Source organism: Cyprinus carpio, chromosome A11, assembly GCF_018340385.1.
Source record: "Cyprinus carpio isolate SPL01 chromosome A11, ASM1834038v1, whole genome shotgun sequence".
Lineage (NCBI taxonomy): Eukaryota > Metazoa > Chordata > Actinopteri > Cypriniformes > Cyprinidae > Cyprinus > Cyprinus carpio.
The window spans coordinates 12,963,151-12,985,172 of record NC_056582.1 but is presented as its reverse complement, the minus strand read 5'-3'; the positions used below and the strand labels follow the sequence as shown (position 1 = coordinate 12,985,172).

At 37.1% G+C, this 22,022-nt stretch overlaps 1 protein-coding gene across 7 annotated transcripts in view; it reads left to right on the top strand.

Annotated features, from left to right (window-relative positions):
• Positions 1–21,694, top strand: part of LOC109082687 (transcription factor EB-like) — a 35,146-nt gene extending 13,452 nt beyond the window's left edge. Inside the window, exons 1-11 of one of the 7 annotated variants that reach the window (XM_042766290.1) lie at positions 33–761; positions 1,723–1,815; positions 5,660–5,686; positions 8,832–9,112; positions 12,667–12,954; positions 13,702–13,794; positions 16,661–16,778; positions 17,433–17,489; positions 18,056–18,131; positions 18,266–18,413; positions 19,315–21,693. In XM_042766290.1, the coding sequence (XP_042622224.1) occupies positions 8,900–9,112; positions 12,667–12,954; positions 13,702–13,794; positions 16,661–16,778; positions 17,433–17,489; positions 18,056–18,131; positions 18,266–18,413; positions 19,315–19,845 (1,524 nt within the window). In that variant the 5' untranslated portion in view covers positions 33–761; positions 1,723–1,815; positions 5,660–5,686; positions 8,832–8,899 and the 3' untranslated portion in view covers positions 19,846–21,693. Of the gene's footprint in view, positions 1–32; positions 762–1,722; positions 1,816–5,659; positions 5,687–8,831; positions 9,113–9,151; positions 9,751–12,666; positions 12,955–13,701; positions 13,795–16,660; positions 16,779–17,432; positions 17,490–18,055; positions 18,132–18,265; positions 18,414–19,314 lie in introns of those variants that run through there. The other 6 variants (XM_042766287.1, XM_042766289.1, XM_042766291.1 and 3 more) reach the window with 6 other exon arrangements.
• The last annotated feature ends 328 nt before the right edge of the window (positions 21,695–22,022 follow it).

The following is a 22,022-nucleotide window of genomic DNA, read 5'->3' as shown; positions in this document are numbered from 1 at the left end:
CCCCAGACTTTTGAACAGTAGTGTATGTGAAGGTTTGTCCACCACCATCATTATCATTATCATGTGACCATATCAGAGCACCATCTACTGTACTACTGGTAGAGCATAGTGATAGTAACTCCAGGATCATGGGTTTAAAAGAAAAAAAAATACTAGACATTCATGTGGCATTGATGTGTATCTGCATATTTCAACTTGTGGTGAAGGCAACACTGTGCAATGGTTATGAGCAACTTCCTTAATAATTTACAGTAATCCAAATGCATCAATATGTGGCGTGTTTTGCTGATCAAGCCTAACCAGTGATTCACCACACTCCTCCAGATTCATTATTTTCAGTGACACAGTCAGATAAGATGGGAGAGGACTCGGGGAAAGAAATAAGGGACAATGAAGTCCCCTTGTTCCTCTCTCACGGAAGCTCACAGGGCTTGGGTCATTTAGGGGAACTGGAGGAGGTAATAGACTAAAGTGGAGAAGTTGTGGACACTGTAATGTAAGACTTCATGACTAAGGATTTCCCTGTGACTGTTGATCGCTCTCCCTCTCTTATTCTCTGTGCCGATTGGTCACGAGTGGTGGCGCTGTCAGCCAGCACAGCCTCTAATATAAGAGCCATGCTTCAACAAGAAGGCTGAGTATTCAGTTAGGACGCCACTGTTTTGGACTTACATGAGGATTGTGTATCTGTGATGAATAGGACGAGATAATCATTGACCGGCCTTCTTCATTTGCACTGCCTGTGTACAACTGCATATAAGGTATGGAGAGGGAATCATTACAGAGATTTGTGTATAATCTGATATCAACGGCCCATAATGGGATTGAATATTCACTTTGTTGGACACACATATTTGGTGAAAGGCCTCTCAGTGGTTGGGAAATGTGTTTTATTAGAAATCTCACAGTTAACTGAGATCTTCTTGGCTTGTCAAGTGTTGCATTAGGTTCTTGTTAAGCATGTTTGGTCTTAACATGGTTGTGTAGCTATATAAAACAGCTTTCAAGTCATTTTGACTTGTACTACTTGTACTAGTGTTACGATGGTCTATTATTGTAAGATAAATCAGTGGCAGAGATCCATAAACAGACCTGGATGGCATCAGTGGACTTTTGTGGCATTTTCTGTGCTGATTTTGGAGTTAAAATCTGCAGATCTGCACATAGTAAAATGTGTTTAACAGAGATGAGAAAAAGACAGTGGCTCACCTCCTTTATTGTACTTTGGAGAAAGATAGTTGCCATTTTAATTTATTATTTTATTTTATTTTTTTATTTTATCAATTGCCAATAAATATTAGCATTTACATATTAGCAGTATTAACTAAAATATACATTTTAACTGTAGTCCCAGTGCTTCTATATGGCCAACAACAACATGCATGTGTTTCCTGTAATGGAGGTGCTTGCTCTCATTGGATCCATTGGATAGAATGTTGGGTCTATAAATATGAATGTACTGTACAAGTTTAATTCTCACAGTTTGGAAAGAAATTTAATTAGATGTTTCATGGTTTAACCCAGATATCAAATGTACATATAAATAGATATATCTGCGATGCACCTGTTGCCTTGTTACTCTGACTGCTAGAAATAGCACAGCCGCAGCTATCTGCAGCATTGTCATCTCTCTGATTCATCCAGCCACAGCCAGACACCTCTTCATGTTACTCACTGGGCAAGGGATGGCCATTAAAACAAATCTCTGTGTTTCTTTTCCAGTTTTCCAGCCCACTCATAGGCAGGCACCCAGTCATGTAGAGAGCAGCGCGTGGAGGACACCCAGATCACTTTCAGCACTTTCCACACAAAGAGGTAATTGTGAGATATTTCTCACAGAGAGAAATGAATAAAGGCACAGAAAGCTGTGGAGAATACACCATTCAGTGCGTGTCCAAACGCAGCTGAGCCTGTCTGTTAGGAAAATCCATTGTATCATTTGTATATTTTCCCGTAAGCGCTGTCAAAGTTGGAAGTTGCATTAGGTCGTTATAGGGTTATGATTTCCTGTTGAACAAGTGAGCAATCAGTGACAAGGGTTGAGTAAATAAAGTGTCCTCTCGGTATAAAATGACCCAAATTAAGGTTTATACTGTATAAAGAAAATATGCATAAAAAGCATATCTGGCGTGTTTTATTATTTATTGTACTGGGGATGGACTTAATCTTAAAGAACTTAAAACAATATACTGTATGGTCATTCCAAGTCCATGAAAATCTTTGCACGTGGCTCTGACTGCACGCCACATCATTTGTGATTATTTTTTTTTTTTACAAACAAACTTCTCCATATCAGCATTATCCAGTAATAAAAAGAGTCAAGAGGTCAGACACTGATTGGCACAGCAAAGACAAGAGAAATGGAGCAGTTGTGTTGTTTGTGTGTGTTTTGAACATTTTGAAACAAGTCACCCACAGGTCAATGTGTGGTCACTAGATAAGTGGGAATCTAATCAAGTTAGATTATACACTAGCGCATAATTGAGTTTAACAGTTTTCTAGATTTTATGAAGCATCCTGATACACATGTACAACAGTCAGTGACATTTCAGGAAGGTAGGAGTGTCATTCACATTTTTGTATTTCCACCAATTTTTTTTTTTTTTTTGTAACTTCACAACAGACGTTATTAAGATGAATTTCTCAGCACTGCCAAATGCTGTTCTTTTGAACTTTGTATTCTTCTGAGAATCCTGGGGAAAAAAAAATTGTAACTGTTACCAAAAAAATAGTAAGCAGCACAACTGTTTTCAACAATTCATAGTACTAAGAAATGTTTCTTGAGCACCAAATCAACACATTATAATGATTTCTGCCGGATCACGTGAAACTGAAGATTGGAGAAATAAAACCAGTAAAAACCGTTGGTGTTGTAGTAAGCAAACATATGAAATGTATTGTGACAGTTGTGTCAGGATTAAGCTGTCTGTGCCTCTTGGACTAAAAGGCATTTAATCCAGCATATGACTACTTAAAATTCATGGAGGTCATGAATATGTCCTGCTTATAAGGAAGCTGGGAAACCTTAAAGTGTTTGTTCTCTTTTGATATTTAATGAATTGGCATTTTCTCCATTCTCAGTGTCAATCAATGGTTAAATGAAGCATATATATCACTTTTGGAATGAACACAGCAGAATTGACTATAAAAGCAGAAGTTTCAGGGATTTTTGTTTACTTGATTGCATGAGTTTGTGAGTGAGGTAATCACTGTGTTGATGGGCGCCCAAGAAGCATGACCACACTGCACATGACACAAGCATCATTTGGGGATTTTTTTTATCAATTTTTTTATTCAATTTTCTTGAAATCATGGGACCCCAGATGATATTCAGCGCATTAACTGAAGGGCTCTATTCTGTTTTAAAAGTTTTCTCAGTTTTCCTTGTAATTTATTATATAGTATTTATACAAATCACAAATCACAACTCAAAGAAGAGCAGCTTTTCTTATTACTGATGCTCTTGTGTATCTTGAGGCAAAAGAGGAAGGAAAAGGGTGCTGTGAAGACATTGCCAGAAGGTTCATCCTCCTACTCAAGAGTTGCCTTTCCTCTACCCATCCCAGTTTATGTCATCCCGGAGAATGTTAATCCCATGTGCGAGTGTGAATCCTTAGAACATGCCAGATAAGTTGGCCAGAGCATGGAAAGTTCACTGTGTGCTGCAGAACCATAGAATTTACACACCGGCAGTCTGTTATCCCGAGGGAACAGGGTGTCTCTGCAAACAGGAACAGAAAGTGTGCGTGTTATTTTTGGTTCCGCTTGCCTCACTGACTTGCTAGATGGGGTGGGTGGTAAATCAAGGGTGGACAGGAGCAGAAGATCCAACATAATCTGGTTCTCTGCCAGACCCCCGTCCACCCTTCCTGTGCAGGCTACTGCAGTGTCTGAAACCCAAAAGTTCTATTCATATTTGCAAATTTATAAGCAGTTACTCATCAAATTCCAGCGATCTGAACAAACTCATATATGATATTGCAGACTTGTTCTCTGAATGACGCAAGTTGATCAATTGTTTCCTTTGCTAGCTACTTTGTATTTCTAGGAAGTGGTTTTAGTTTTTGTAAACTATTAATAACTATGGTCTGAATATACTTTTGAATGACTGTCAACGCATAAAGATGCGTTTTGGTGCATTTGCAATCTAGTAGCAGCTAACTGGTAAATCCTGACCCATGTGGTGTATTAGTGTTTGTGCACTCACAAGTGCTCTGAGAGCATCAGATTTACATGTTTCTTATAATTGTTGTGTTTAGGACATTTGTTGGGGTATCGGCCTGGTGGTTAGTGCCTATGATCTGACACCTTGCACAATGGTGCTCGTGCACGCAGTTTGAGCACATGTAATTTCCTGATTCTCTACCCACCCTGTTGTTTCCTTTCTCCTTTATCACTGTCTTTGTGAATTAAGAAAGACACGCATTTAGTTTTCACCTATGCAAATAAATGTTTTTAGTCAAAGATTCTAAATGGCACAAATGGCATCTGTGAAAGTCTCAGGGTACAATAATAAGCTTGACCTATGCTTTCATTAGCCTCAATCATATTGATACTATTTTTTTTTAAATCATAATTTTATTAAAAAAAAAAAAAAAATCCAGAAAATATATTGTTATATTTAATCATTTTTAATATACATTTTTAATATAAATAAAATTCTTATTTTTATTTTTAATTTGCAAAAATACCTGGAAATTCTATCATAATTCTATCATAATAGATACTTTTACTTTAGGGCTGAAACACGTATTCGTCCCGAAAATTTTCGCATTTCGGTACGCATGTGTACCGAACAAATACAGCATTGTTTTAACCACTGCATGAGTGGAACTTCATTGGAAACTTCCAGTTTTATATATTGTTACTTTTGATAATAAACAAAGTCTCATCATTCAAATTATGTCCTTTTTTTCAGGAAATTCAAACAATTAATCTTTGATGTGGTGCGACAGATCGCTGTATGAACGCCTCAGTTCAAATGCAGTGCGATCATCTTTTCCTCTTTACTACTAGATTTAACGTGAAATAAACATGAATGAACATCTCACGCCTCATGTAATCACTCAGTCAGTGTTTGAACCACAGAAAGACGGCAATAAAACAGCTTATAAACAAAACGTCACGTAGCATTTCATTTACCTGAGGCAAGTCATTAGTGTTCACAGCACGTTAGTGCACTAAAAATGCACTGAAATATTAGACTACATACTCATTATATTTAACTTTACCTGTTAGTGATGTCTTAATTATTTAATGTTTACATAAATCTGTTATGAAACGAGTTATGAGAGGCACTGTGTATATGAATATATTTCAACAACAAGTAGATTTTTTTATAAATAAGAAGTTAATTTAAAAACTGCATTATGTGCAATTTACATATTTGCATACATTTTTTAAGTTGAATGTTGCTTGTTATATTTAAAAATAAATAGTAATTAAATTTAAGTTTGAGCTCTGTTGTTAACTGTAACCTTATAGAAGGCCTAATGTAAAAGGGCTCAAAATAGTTTACAGCATAAGCCGAGGTAGATTTTTTTTTTCTAAGAAAATTTGAATTATAACTGAATTTATTTAAAGAAAGAGCAGTTTGTTCAGTAAACCACTGTTTAAAAAAAATAAAAAATCTTTTGTTTTTCCCCCTGCTGTACCAAAGCTGTATCGAACCGTGAACTTCAAAACCGAGTACCGTCATGTTTGCGTACCGTTACACCCCTAATTTACATAGTACATACTTTTACATTTACTTTTACATGGCACATATATACTTAATAGATACCTTTTTATTTATATGTGTACTATTTTGAGGCATTAAAGGTGGCATACAATAATGATATACTGAATGCTGTAAGGCTTTGCAAGCATGCAGGTGTGTTTGTGTGTGTGAATAAGCTTTGTGGTCCACTTTTTATATTTTTTCTTCATCCTTTGATGTAGAGATGCCATGAATTCACTGGCCACTGTGACAATAGGGCACTTTGATAGCTGGCTCTGTTTGGATGTGTCTCCATCGGGGCAGTGTATGCCTGGTATTCGCCGATGGGCGGTGTGGGACAGCAACGTCACAGGAGGAGGCGTACGCACATATACGTCATTACTTCAGAGCAGAGCCGCAAATGCTCTGTTGATACAACAGTGATACAAGAACGCCCAGCTCTGACTGTTCAGTGGATTTTTGAGAAACAGTCAAGCTATCACATTGTTTCTTCATTTGAAGAAGTGAGAAATGTTTACCAGTTATTTGACCAGTTCTGAATTATCAGTTACTCATTAGTGGTGTTTGCAAAAGCTATTGCTCATACAAAAAAAAAAAAAAAAAAAATTTTTTTTTTTTTGGATAAATAGTTATTTTTAATCTAAATATAGATCATAACAAAAATAATGATCTATTTATCTTTACCATTTTTGTGCAAATGTGTAAATAATGTGGTAGATTTCTCTGTTTGTTTGAGAATTCCAATCAGCCTGACATAACAACATTGGCACCAACCAATGGTGTGAGTTTGGGGGCAGGACTAACTGTATGACCAGTGGCAGAATGGTTAGATTGTTTTTCCAAGCAGTCTGACTTGCATTTGAGTAAAGTATTTTCCTAACACTCTTAAGGTGCAGACATTCCCATTAGCAAAATTTTTTTATAAAATTTCCCAGGCAAAAAAGATTCATTATTGCCAAACAATGTTGATTCTTTCTTTTGGGAGACAATAACTTTAGTTATTATGTACTTTCGGCTTTACAACTTTGCAGATTGTTTGCATTCACATACAGCTGCATTACACTGAAAGGCAATATTTGAAATGGCATAACAGGGACACTTGAATCATGCAACAGTAAATGTGACTTCAGCTTTATATAGTCATACTTTATATAGTTATAGAGTCATATCTATAAATATTAAAGATAGCATCTTTAAACAGCTAAGTTAAGGCTGCTCAGTGCCTGCTCAAAATTCAGTATAAAGATGTGATGTTGGATCAAAGCTGACTAAATTATGCCCGCTCTGACCCACCTCAGCCCCTAGTATACAAGTATACATTTGTGATTACTGTGTAAATGTGTTCATGCCACCTCTGAGCAGCATTCAACAGTCTATATACAGACACCTAAATACCACTTCAGATGCACTTCTGTTCCATCTTATCAGTTTAAATAAGGCATTAGAGTGCTTTTAAAAAATAATAATGTAGCTCTGGTGCCACATCCGTATCGGATCTTGCCTCTCTAAGTTTGAAGTCAAACACCAGCAGGTTATCAACCACCCCGGTAGTCCGGTCCTGCTGTACATCAGTCCAGCTGTTTGTGAGACAGTCCTTCCCAAAGCTCTGCTCTCCTGGAACAACCTCTGGCAACTTCCCTGGTGACAAAGCCTGAAAGTGTCCACTGACCAGTGTGAACCACAAAGCTTGTAGTGTGTGTGCCCCCTCCACCACTGAAATGTACACTGTGGGCTAAATACTGCTTCAGTGCCATCTCAATAGGAGCTGCTTTGCTTATTGTACCTCTAGTACAATAAGCTTTTCTCCATAGGCAGCCAAGTCCCTCTGGGCTGTCCTTTCTACCTCGTGGCTATCTACAGTATAGTTTGTGATGTGGTGCTACTGAGATGTGCTAGACAGGCGTCTGTTGGCTCTATCTAACACAGCATGGATGCTCAGCACCCCATCTTTATCAATAAGCACACCTAAATGTCCCTTCCTGTTTGTATCTTTGTCACAATATCTCCAATAACAGCAAAGTCATGCTTGTTTGCATGTTGGTCTTCTGTAGCACCCCGAAAAGAGGAACTCCTCAGCTTAGGGACTCCCCAGGGCTGCAGAAGAAACAGGGTGTGGGCCTTTCTGTATTATGGGGTGAAGATGTTTAGGAGGCATTTCCAAATTGAAAAGGCTACTCACATGAGCTTCTACAGAGAAGAAAAACACCACCTGACCCTCACATGACTTCCCCATCACACTCATTGTTGCATCGAGTTGTATTTATTTAGAGCCATCGGTCTCCTTGTGGGATGAACAACAGCTCGAAAGAAATGGCATAGGCTGTTGATAATCTTATGGGCAATTTGAGGACACCCAAATGACATTATGAATGCATCATGTGGTGGTTACATCCAATGATATATATATATATATATATATATATAACTATTACTATTATTTTTTAGGAAATGCCAAGTTACATGATTTATCTTTAGGTTCCTCATGTGTACTTTTAGGTTCCTTAATTATTGTTATTTTTTATTTTTTTTGTAACTGCACTTATTAAATAGCCATTTATATCATATTACAAGTGATTTATTGTTATAGAGAGACCACCTCATTGGTACTGCTGGTGTAGCTTTATAAAATTATTGCACTTTTAAATAACTGTTTTCTCTTTTAATATAATATGTTTTTTTTTTTTTTTTAAGAAGTCTTTTACGCTCACCAACACTGCATTTATTTGATAAAAATACAGTAAATTCTGTAAAATATGGATAAACTAAAATAACTGTTATATTTTAATCGATTTGAAATTATATTATTATTAATATTTTTTAATTTATTTATTTATTTGGCAAAGCTGGATTTTTAGCAGCCTTTACTCCAGTTTTCAGCATCACATGATCCTTTAGTAATCATTCTAATATACTGATTTGGTGCTCAAGAAACATTTCTTATTAATATCAGTGTTTAAAAAAATCTAACAATTTTTTATTTATTTTTTTCCAAAAAAGTATTTTTGTGGAAGCGACTTTTTTCAGGATTCTTTGATGAATAGAAAGCTTGAAAGAACTGTATTCATTTGAAATCCATTTACTTCATATTCACTTCCTCTAACTTTTTCCTTTGCAGACACCCCACCACTCTTCGGGCTGGACTGCACGGTGACAGCAGCCCGCCCCCCGCGTCCCCCAGCCATGTCGTCACGCATCGGCCTGCGCCTGCAGCTCATGCGGGACCAAATGCAGCAGGAGGAGCAGCGGGAGCGGGAGCGGCAGCAGCAGCAACAACAGGCAGCATCCATGCATTACATGCAGCATCGCATGCCAGGCCCACCAGCGCCCTCGCCAGCCATCAGCGCACCAACACACTTCCAGGCACCCATGCAGGTGCCCGTTGAAGTGTTAAAGGTAGGCATATCATTTACATTTATGCATTCAGCAGACACTGTTATCCAAAACAACTTAGAAAAGAGGAAGAAAAGCAATCCGTCAAAGGGCCAACAATAATGCCAGGTCATGTGACCACATTAACCAGTATGATTCATCCATAGAAACCTGTCATGAGTGCAAGTGAATGCCACATAGTTCAAATTAGTTTGAAAACTTTTTTTGGTTTTTATAATAAGTATACCGGTACATTTTTGTGGAAATACTTTGCTAAGACTGATTATCAGTGGGGTATGCCCTCTCCCTTAAATCTCAGTAAATTCCCTCTAATTATTGTGCAGTTCTGTGTTCCAGGGTAAGAATGAGCTCCCCCATGAGAACCTAATCTTGCCTTCCATTGGGTAGTTTAGCACTTCGGCCACCCTAGTAGTCCCAACAGCATGAATGAGTTCTAAGGAGTGCACGAAGACCAAATTAGGCAAGATTAGGTACTCTGGTAATCTCCTCTCGTGTAGCGGTGAAAGAGTAGTGGGCAAAGTCCAGAAGTCAGTGGGTCGTGCAGGACTGACCACGGCTTCAGTGTGCTGGATTACATTTCAACCAAGATCAAAAACAAAGTCAGGAATATTTGTAGAAGAATGCGGTGGAACGGCAGCCAGGTAAGAGGAAAAAGAAACAAAGAGGGGCCGCTGTGACATAACTTATTCAGAGATAACACACAGGAAGACATTCTTACAGATGACATGATTCTGCCACTGTTTTTCCGGATTGTTATCAGTTAGTTTAAAGGAGCCACTCTGTGCTCAGTGTACACATGTGGAATTTTGAGTTTGGGTGTGTGTGATGTTTTGAAACTTTGTACTGCACCTACAAGTGCAGAAGGTTATTTTTTATTCTGATTTCAAAGCCTGACAAAAAGCCCCACAGTTTTTTTTGGAACTGTAAAGTTTCTTGTGTTCCTTTGAATAGACATTAAAAGTCTCTGTTCTTAATCAAGTTACTTGCTCAACAACTCTGTTTGTGTTACATAAAAAAAAAAAAAAAAAAACTTTGTTTAACTTCCTCCAAGACAGTCATTTCTGACAAATTAACTGAATCATTCAAACTGAACGTCAGATTTAGGAAGTGTTGGTATTAGAGAAAGAGACCGAAAATCATTTTGACTAGCATTTTGTACCGATATTCAGAATTTTCAACTTAATTCCATCAGTTCATAAAACAACAACAATAGTAATACCAATGATATTATTAATACTAATATAATTAATAATAATAAACTATAATGAATATTGTTTTGTGGTGTTATTGTTACTTCAAGATCATTTAATTGTGGAAATAAACAGAAACTACTTACACTCCCATTCAAAAGTCTGTGGTCAGTAAGATGTTTTTGAAAGAAGTCTCACCAAGAATGCATTCATTTGATCAAAAATGTGTGAAACATTATTACAATTTTTTTAAATAATTGTTTTCTATTTTAAAATGTAGTTTATTCCTGTGATGGTGAAGCTGAAAAGCAGCAGCCATTATTCCAGTTTTCAGTCATGTCACATGATCCTTTAGAAATAATTTGAATATGGTAATTTGCTGCTCAAAAAACATTTCTTATTATTATTAATGTCAAAAACAATTGTGCTGCTTAATGTTTTTGTGGAAACCATGATACATTTTCTTCAAAATTCTTTGATGATTAGGAAGTTTAAAAAAAACAGCAGTCATCTAAAATAGAAACATTGTGTATCATTATAAATGTATTTACTGTAACTTTTGATCCATTTAATGCATATTTGCTGAATAAAAGTATTATTATTATTATTATTATTATTATTATTTAAAAAATAAATTATTATTGTTATTATTTTTTTTATTATTATTTTATTTATATTTATTATAAATAAATCAAATGAACAATCTGTTGGCCATATTGGTTACCATACTGTACCTCAAATATTAATATAATCTGTATCATAAAGTAATTCTGGGTGGTCTTTAAATGTCATGTTTTCCTGAGCCAAACAAATCCTGAATCCTGCATAGTCAAACCTCTGTTTTTATCAGACCAAAGTAGTACTAAGGGTGATCATGAAATATAAAAGCTACACAGTTGTGTTTCCTGAGTGTAAGTGGCAATAACTTGCATGTTGTTAATGCCCTCCCATGCAGCCAATCATGTGTCATTTCAGGATTAAGCAACAGCAGCTCCTTTTTCACACAGTGCTGTATCATTTAGCTGGACATTTACTGCCACAATTCCTAGACTGAATAAATGTAATGAAGAGCTCCATCTGAGATGAACTTCTAACCACAACTAACTTTCTGTAATTTCACCTCTGAGAGTTTAGAGCAACTGGCTCTACCCAAAATGTCTTTACATAGTGTTCATGGAGGGATTTAACACCAGGGAAATGTCCTCCCAGACAGTGCCCCCAGTTTACAGCTTGTATCCTTCAGCTAAACTGCCTATAAAAGTTTTAATTGATCCAACATTTTTTTTTTTTTTTCTTAAAGTGAAAGTGCTTGAACTGGGATTGAATAATTTGGGAGTTTAAGTGTAAAGGCTTTCGTCCACTAATCCTGAGGCTTGTTTTCATTCAGGAATGTGGTATTATGGCTGATATTTTCCATCAGTATATAGACACAGTTTTGTCGATATGCATGCTTGCTCACACTTGGGCACAGCCATGCTTAAGTGCACAGACAATATGTTGTTTTATTAACACCTAAATGCAGTTTTCTTTTCATCAGTGCACATTGAGTCACATTGAGTCAAATGTCAGTTTTGTGTCCTGAATAACTTGGTTAAAGACAGTCTGGCTTTGAAGTGAAAGAATGAGGCCAGTCTGGTCAGATGTAACTTGTATCCATTCTGAACCTCCATCAGCAGGTGCCTGTGTGATTCGGTGAACCTCTTGAGGCCCTTTCTGGCCCCTGTGTGCCCCGTGCATGCCTAGAGTTAAACCCCACAGTTACATAACTATCTATGACTGTGGCTCTGAAACATAAGTGGCTGAGCCTGGAGGCTTTAGCTTGATTTTTTTTTTTTTTTTTTTTTTGTAATGTGTAATGGTTACAGTAAAAACACTGTACTTTCCACTGGAAGAGTAAGTCATGAAACTTGATGGTGCCAGATGGTGCGCACATTTTTTTAATACTTCTGTGTTTAATACTCAAATGTGTGGGTTTAGAACAGTTACAGTTACAGTTTTTATGTCAATATTTTTCCACTACCACTGCAAAGTTTAGAGAGTCAGTATAATCTTTTCATTTAAAAAAAAAAAAAAAAAAGTCTCTTATGCTCACCCAAGGAGATGGTGCGCACATTTTTTTAATACTTCTGTGTTTAATACTCAAATGTGTTGTTTTTGAAATTTTAAGGTTATCTATTTAATATATTTTAAAATGTAATTTATTCCTGTGAAAGAGGAATTTTCAGCAGCTATTACGTCTTCAGTGTCAATTGATCCTGTGGTAAAAAAATAAATAAATCATTCTTATTAATATCAATGTTGAAAATAGTTGTGCTGCTTAAAATTATATTATATTATACTATATTATATTATATATTATGTTTACAGGTGCAGACCCTTCTTGACAACCCCACAGACTACCACATTCGACAGTCTCAGCGGCAGCAAGTCAAGGAGTTCCTGTCCACCACATACGCCACCAAGCAGGCTGTTCATGCAGTCACAAGCTTGGTACAGCCCTCTCCACCCACCATGCCCCAGGGTCAGACAGGAACCGTCCCATCAACCATGCCCTCTCCATGCATGCGCACTGAGCAGCTCATGACCTCTGCTGGGAACAGCGCACCCAACAGTCCCATGGCCATGCTCAACATCGGCTCCAGCCATGAGAATGAGGTAGTTCAGATTTTCTGCATTTTTACACAGCTGTGGTTGCAAGCAATTCCAGGCATGTTTGAAATAAATACTTTTCCTAAAACATGTCTTTACATCCATCATGATTCATTTTGTCGATATTTTATTTACAGTTACTGTATCTGTTGCAGTTTTATATTTAGCACCATAGTTCCTCTTTAAGTTAGAAACCTGAAGTTCAGTAAATGACAAAGTCTTGCTCATCTCTCGTACACCATGCCCTTTATGATTTTCTCCATTTCTCACCCCGATGGGTGTTATTTGCCCGAGTGCACACAAAGGTCAGGGAGTTAACTAACTTAACTCCATTTTCATTGGAGTTTAAGTAGCCAATTATGGCCGTGGAGGTATAATTACAGATTAAAGAGTGACAGGGAACCTTAGGCAGGATGGCACTTTGGAACAAAGAAGACTTTGGTCCTTCCTTCCTTCCTTTACTCCCAATGCCACCAAATCTTATGGGATCCTAAGTGAATGTGTGCTTGCGGCATACTTACAACCTTGGTGTACTAAACTACACAGGGATTAAATGTATGTCTGTAGGAATGTTGAGAGGAATACATCTTTCATTGGTAATTTCTAGAAATATTCTCTTTAGATATTGGTTTAGCAGTTTTATTGAAGAATTTATATAGAAAATCTTTAGTAATCAAATATAAGTGTACATACTTTGAAGAACGAAAATGCACAAGGTGACTAAATTCTAGTTATTTGTTTGTTTTTGACAAGATGGATGAGGTTATTGATGACATCATCAGCCTGCAGTCCAGTTATGATGACATCCAGGCTTATATTGACCCTGTGGTCCAGATGCCAAACACCGTAAGTAACGGCTTTACTCAGTTCAGGCCTTTTAGTTGTTGACATTACTGCCTGTGACTAATACGGATCGCTGAATCCCAGAGGGCAAGTAGAAAATTGAGTGAATAATTTCTGTTTATGATGTACAGGCTGCATCTTATTGCCACTGAATAGGTCTATTTTTGAAACCCCCTCAACTTTGTATTTTAACAATGGAGGAATTATACTGGATCTATTTGTTGTGCTGCTTTTTATCAGGGTTATAGGGATGAAAAGCATCTTTGTCTGATTACCAAAAGTCATGTCTAATTATAGCAAAGCACCGTCTCAGTAAAATGATGCAACTGTTTTTCTCTCATGCAACCTCAAAACGACTTGTTTTCTGTTAAGACTCATCCAGAACTTTGCCTGCTGAATTTTGTGCTTGATTTATTGGATAACCAATATTAGGACCTTGCCAGCTTCCTCGGCATGTCTCGGGGAAAATGTTTTAAGTATTTAAATTGTTTAATTGACTTAAAATTGTGGACTGATTCAGTCAAGGAAAGACATTGCGTTAGGAATAAGGAAAATAGGAGCACTGTGCTTTGTATTTAAAATAACTGCCTGACATTAACAATTAAGCCGCTCTCAGTTAGATTTCAACTTGTTTACAAGGCATTTCGTGAAGGTGGGAAAGCAGGGGGGAGGTTTGGGCGAGAGAGAGGGCTGGGGAGGGGAGGCTGAAAGTCCAGATAGGGGAAAGTTCAATGTTTAGTAGTTAAGAGAAAGTAGAAGAGAGAAGGTCCTGGTGCAGCTCAGGTTAGTCTCTCCAGGGAAGTTGAGGGTGAAGTACAAGAGCGTGCAGCTATGAGAGATTCAGAGGCCAATATGAAAGATACAAATAAAACTTATGCCATCGTGGAGGTTATCGATGGAGAAAAGATTCAGCTGGTAAGGCCGTCTTTTCCCCATCACTCTCCTGCTTTCAGGCTGATATCGGGTTGGGAGTGGGGGGGGGGGTGGATTGCTTGTTGTTTAGTCTTGCAGCTATTCATTTATCTGCGTCTTATTCCTAGAAACTAGAGGGACTTGAAAGAAAGAGCACATGCCTTGGGCACTTTAAGGACACCGTTAACCATGCCACACACATTTAGCTGTAGGCTCGTAGCATGTTATGCTCATATATCTGTAAAAGGCTCATTGTTTGTGGCTGTTGTTTAGTTGGACCTGCAGGAGAGCAACTGAATACAACTGTTTTATCTGTTAAAGGGATAGTTTACACATAAATTAAAATTCTGTCATCATTTACTCACCCTCATGGCATTCCAAACTGTCCACACAGTGGAAGTCAGTGGGGTTCAGAGCTGTTTTCGACCCCGCTGATTGTCATTGTACAGAAAAAAGTATGTTGCTGGTCATCAAAATATGTGTGTTGCAGAAGAAAGATTATTAAATATGAAGAAAAATTATTGTATTGTCTATTTTAACAGTATTATTTTTAAAGTATTGAGTGAATGCGTCTGATTGATTTTCTGATTGATCAGCGTTCTTGGGGACCTATTTTCCATTGTAATGAATGATCTTTGTTTCTAGACTTTCCGACTTAGTCTCCTACATATAGGGATCATCATGGCAGGAAGTGCTATTGTTGTTTTTCTTCTGTTTACCAGAAACATATTTACCTGTATAAATCCTGTATGTTGCCATTTTTCCCTACCAACTTTTCTGTATGCAAAGGTATTCCTTTATAAATGCTGTTATTATGCTTATCCACTGAACAATTAATTCCCAAATTCTGGTGGATTTGTAATACAGCCATTAAAAAAAAAAAAAAGCAAACGGTGGCGAATAGTTTCAGAAAGGAGCAGCATCGGCCACTTTGCTCAATATTTAGTGTACAAACTATATTTTTCAGAGTGACATTAGGGATTTTAAAGGTCAGAAGAGACATGGGTTGAAGAGGTGGGGTTTAGCCTCCAAATGAGGCTGCATAGGCCACCCCCGACCCTTTGATCACTGTTTCTTTGATCAGTGATTAAAGCCTGAGATGGAAGCCTAGAGATGGAATTCCTAAAACCAACAGGGCGTCAAATATTTTGCATAGTGCATACACATATTTTGAATCATCGTCATTGTTTGTCAGGAAGCAGCGTTCACAAGTTCATACCCTCTCTAAGACACTTACCTCTTAGTTTATCACATTTGAAATGCTTAACGAGCCGTTTCTGTTTTCTCCGTGTGTCACTATGGCCTGCTTCACTGAAGTATTGATCGTAAGTAAAACATAAGGTGTAAGGTGATGACGGGCATGCATTTTATCAGAAGTAACGGCTTCATTTTGCATAACGGGCTTCCCTCTCTGACTTTTTACTGTTGATTTCTGTTTGTTTGGCTTTGTGCTTCACAGTAGCCTCTGTGATAAGGTATCTGAGCTGATTTATCAGTCACAGCTCATTAGGAGCTCAGAGCTGGCTTGCTTACAATTATACTAAGACACTAAGATGGAATAAAAGATACAACTGATATAAAACCATAACGACCCAGATAAGAAAGAACATAGTCAATCAGTTCTCTCACCCAGAAGCTATAGCCGAATGAGATATTTTTTGTGTTTTATCTCCGATATCTCTAGCATTTATGGATTTGCTCTAGAGATAAGATGAGTGTTTATTGGGTTTCTAGATATTGTGGTGATTTACCAGGGTTACGCTAAATACAGCTTCATAAAATTGCCATTTGCAAGACAAACTAGTTGTATCTTGTCCAGCAGAGAAAGCATAGGTTGTAGTAAGGACATGCACTTATTGTTATTTAATGCTAAGAAAATGTTGTCTTTGTAACTTTAAATACTGTTGTTGTCTTCCAACTCACCAAGACTCACCTATATCTCTTTTGTGCACTATAGCTTCCGCTGTCCAGCAGCCATTTGGATGTGTACACAGGGCCAGGTATGTCCGGATCAGCTATCGCCATGACCAGCAACTCCTGCCCTGCCAACCTGGCCATCAAGAGAGAGCTGTCAGGTAGACCAATCCCTAGAGTCTTACAAAACAGAGTACTGCTGCACACACAAACAAGTCAAGTCACCTTTGTTTATATAGCGCTTTAAACAAAAAAGATTGTGTCAAAGCATCTGAACAACATTAATTATGAAAACAGTGTGTCAATAATGCAAAAACACTCCAGCTATGCCATGCAATAGCATATTTAAGAGTTAAAACCAAAAAGTTAAACAATTTAATAAAGTTAAGAGTGTTTGTACTGTAAGTGATATGAATGGTAAACATGACGTCATTGTCACAAGGGAAATTGCTGAAAAATTTAGATCTCACTCAAACTTTCCGGTGTTGTTTTTATGTTTTTTTTTTTTCTTTATCCTGAGAAATCTTAGGCAATTTTTTTTTAACCCATCTTATAATGTGTTAATATAATAACCTAAGGTAAACCACAGAAAATAAACAGACAATTGAGCAGAGCCTATAAGACACTGCTTTACAACTGTAAGACACGAGAGAAATGTTATTACATAACCATGCTGGATAAAATTTAAGCAAAGTTTCACCATTCCAAGGCAATTTCACTGATCGCCACTATAACAAAGTCTCATTAATCCAGTTCAGGCAGCATTTGCATGTATAGCAAAACATGTTGATAGTATTGCCTTTGTTTTTGACAAGATGCAGAAGCTCGTGCAACGGCTAAAGAGAGGCAGAAGAAAGACAACCACAACCTGAGTGAGTATGCGCTTTACCTTCTCATTTCTTTCAGTTTATAACCCCTCACGGTTTAAAGTACACTTGCTCCGCAAGTGCCCTGCCATTGACATCCCCTGTCACCACCACCTCCGAGCAAATTTAGCTGACAGCGCACTACACTTTGGTCTATCGTTAACTCGGACAGATCCTGCTGCCGTGGCATTAAAATGTAATTGCCTGTGACATTTCACAAGTATTGAAGTTGTACAATAAGACAGTAATTCTGCAAAGCTTTGCTAAGCTTGGCCGGTTCCCAAATACTTTGGTTTAAAGATGGTATAAAGTGCCATATCTTGAGCATTATAAACAATTAACAAGCAGAGATAGTATTGCATAGAAACGGTTGCCTCATTTCCCATCATTAACATAAAGAGTTAAAAAACAAGTAAAAAACACGATGGTCAAGGTCAGACAAAAAGGAAGAAAAAATCATGCTAGAGAATTGAAAGTCTGTATGTGAAAGAATGTGGTTGATTCCTCATTCTGTCCTAATACTACTAATCTTTAATATAACCATAGTAACATTTATTTCTTTATTTTTTCAGTTGAAAGGAGGAGAAGGTTTAACATCAATGATCGAATTAAGGAGCTAGGCACCATGATCCCCAAAACCAATGACTTGTAAGTTTTTATTCATTTGAGCACATAAACAATTATAATTGAATTCTGGCCAGATTGTAGGATAGTTCTTGAAACAGCTTGAAGACTTTCATTGTTAAACACTTGAATACATCTGTGGAACCTCTTGTGTTCAGGGATGTGCGCTGGAATAAAGGCACTATTCTGAGGGCCTCTGTGGAGTATATTAAACGCATGCAGAAAGACATCCAGAGAACCAGAGAGGTGGAGAACAACTTCAGAAGGATGGAGATGGCCAACAAACAGCTGTGGCTTCGCATTCAGGTAAGCATTCATGCAAGCATTCATGCAGAGTAATAGTCTTTTACAACATGGAACACAATTGACTTAGCAACAAAATGAACATTTAACATGTCTTAAGTGTAAAGTTGTTTCTCATCCAGGTCTTTGAGTCACTTATCGGTTCCTTGTTTTTCTTATTTTGTTTTTTAGAAATGTTTCTTGAGCATTTTTAGGGATGCACAATATTAACATGCAGACCAATACTGTTAAGCCATTCATTACTTTTACTTTTATGGGGAATGAAAATAAAACACTAAAAATAAAATCAATCGTTTTAAACAATACATATGAATTTAGGCATCATAAAATTATAATGTAGAGTATGAAAAATGGATATTTATTTTTAGATTTGGTAAAGAGTACATTTAACAGTGTTATTAAATTATTAGTGGTTTGCAAGATGAACTTTAAATGAGCATTAAATAACAGCACAAATAATCTAAATGTAAAAACAGGGAAAATGGCCATGAAAAGATAAAAATAAAATAGAGCAGGGTTAATATAGTTAACTAAAACTAAAGCCATAAAAAACATCTTTGTTACTTACTAATAGCTACTGTAGATGCATTTAGTTTAACCTAAAATAACTAAAACTAAAACTGAAATTTATATAAAAAATAATAAGAATAAGAATAATAACTATATAGAAATAATAAAAAACTTAACTGAAAATGGAAAATATAAAATAAAAGCTGATTCAAACTATTATTAAAACTATGAAAGTATCTTAATTATACTAAAATAACTGATATAGAACAATATCAATAAATAAAAGAAATCTAATATTTTATTCAAAAATACATAAAAATGAGAACTGATAATTTGAGAGATGGTAAACTGATCATCTTATTGTGATTGTGATCTTATTGTGCTCATTCTTCAGGAGCTTGAGAGGCAGGCCCAGATGCACGGCCTCCCCAGCACCTCTCCATCCGGTCTTAACAACACTGAGGTTCTAAACCCCTTCGTCAAGCAGGAGAACAGTCCTGAGGAGAACCACCTCTCACATCAGCCCCATCTCCCTCCTCACTACGCCCATCATCAGCAGCACCAGGGTCAGCCGCAGCCCCAGCCCCACACTCAGCTCCACCAGCACCAGCACCTTCACCCCCAGCCCCCGCTGCAGTACCCAGCCGTGGGCAGCTCCCAGCACTTTGACTATGCCCAGTCGCTAGACTTATGCAACGGTGGCATCCCAGGATATCAGGATGGCATGGGGGGCATTGGGGATCTCGGCTTGTTGGGCGGAGGTGTCGCGCCAATGGGAAAGAAGAGCGAGCTGAGCTTCTTGCTGATGGAAGAGGCCCTGTCACCGCTAGGAGGAGACCCACTGCTGTCCACCATGTCCCCTGAGGCTTCTGTGGATAGCAGCCGCCGTAGCAGCTTTAGCATAGAGGACTCAGACATACTGTGACCTGGACTAGGTGTCGCTGCACAACGTGCATTTGATGCGACATACACACACACACACACACACACACACAGATGTTGCATTTAGTCTGGCACACTGTTAACAAGGATAGGTACGATATTGATGCACCCTGCCACCCTGAAATTAAAGTTTAGCTACATTTTTATTTTTTAAGTCTGACATGCAAGAAACAAGAAAACATGGTTTTAGTGAAGTCATGCAACAATTTTTGTACCACAACTGTCACAGAAATGAAAATAGGCGTATATTCATAAATGCATAATCTGATCAAACAGAACTGAGATGCTCAAATTCTATTACTGAGAATTGGCCCATATTGAATGTTTTGTACAAAAATATCTCCTCAGAAACACACAGGTTGCCATAAAGGGATAGCTCACCCAAAAATGAACCTTTTTCTCAATTGTCTCACCCTCTTGTTGTTCCAAACCTGTATAATATCTTCTGTTTAGAACAAAAAGGAAATGATGGCATTTTCATTTTTGGGTCAACTATCCCTTTAAAGGCTGTGAAAAATGTTGGGTGAACTTTTACACTCCGAACCACTTTTACAGTCCAAACCACACTCTCACATTCTCTATTTGTAGAATTATATTTTGTCTACTTTAACACATGTCAGCCATTTCCCACATGTGAGACTGTCACACACACTTAATGTCCTCTAAATCCAGACAGAAGTGATTATTGTAGGATTAGTTTTATTTTTATTTTTTGTTTTCACTTGAAATATAACGCCACATCTGAGCTCTTAAACATGACGCCTGATGTATCAGAGCAATATGCAAAGGCAGCTTATCCTTAAAAGTAGGAATGAAAGGGTTCCCAAAGCCATGGAAAACCTGGAAATATCAAGAAATTGTGTTTTCTTAGTTAAGATTAATAAATTGATACAATCTTAGATAAAAGTCATGTGACTTTAAGTCAGTTGAGAGTGAATCATTCTTTTGATTCAGTTCTTTTAAATGAAACAGATTCACTAAACAGTCTGAATGATTAATCAGCGAATCTGTCTGAATTTGAGTGAGCTTTAAGTCTTTATCCACTAATCACACTGAAAACGGTCAAAAAGTATGGGAACTCTGAAAGTGCCCTGTAATGTTCATGAAAAATATTACAAGAAAAAAAAACAATGTTTTCAGCATGTCTTTTCATTGATCAGTCTAGGTCATACTCAGGTGTGACTCTCCACCAACATGAAGAAAGCTGCCATATCGCCTTTTAGCATTAGCTTTACACATGGTTTTTATGTAGCTGCTGTTCTCATTGTTGAAGAGGAAACATTGATGCCAGGCTTCTGTTTGTATAACAGGCCAGACCAGGTGCTAGTGTGACAGACAGTACATTTAGTGGACGGTGCGGCAGACTACAGTATAAATTACTTTGTTAGTTGCCACACACTCCAACTAAGGTGCCTTAAAGCCAAGGCCAGATTCTTCAAGAATCACATGCTCAAATGCTCCCGTTGGCACTCCGTAAAATCAAGCTGACAGCTGTGATCCCCGTTTGCCAAAGTGAAGTTCATACAGCCCAAGGTGCCTTTCAGGAAACCTGGATCAACATGAAATTTGATCCAGCTTTTGAGCTGTACCGTGAAGGAGGTTGAATATGTAGAAAAGATACATGTATTATTATAGGCTTTGTATTTTTTCTTCCCAAAGCACTGGAAAAAAGAAACTATTGTAATTTTAATTATATTATAAAGATTTTATGAACTGAGTTTAATTTAAAATGTTTTATGCCACTTTTCTCTTTTATTATTATTTTTTTCCTAAAGACTATTTTTACCATATCACTGCCAAGTCATTGAAATACATACATATATATATATATATATATATATATATATATATATATGCTATTCTATTATACAAATGGCAAGTGCAGAGCCATATTATATTTTTCTTATGATTTTTTTTTCTTTTTTCTTTTTCTTTTTTTTGTACAAAATCGTTAAAATTCATTAGGCTTTATGATATTAAAAGAACATATGTAATGTTGTTTTTATATTGATTTTATTCCTTTTTTAAGAAAAAGACATTTGAGGAAAAGTGCTACTGTTGAGTAATGATTCATTGTTTTCATTCAATTTTTAATTAAACGTTGAGAATGTGAATTTTATGTATTGTACAGTTAAATCAAGGTGGCTTGTAAACTGTGCT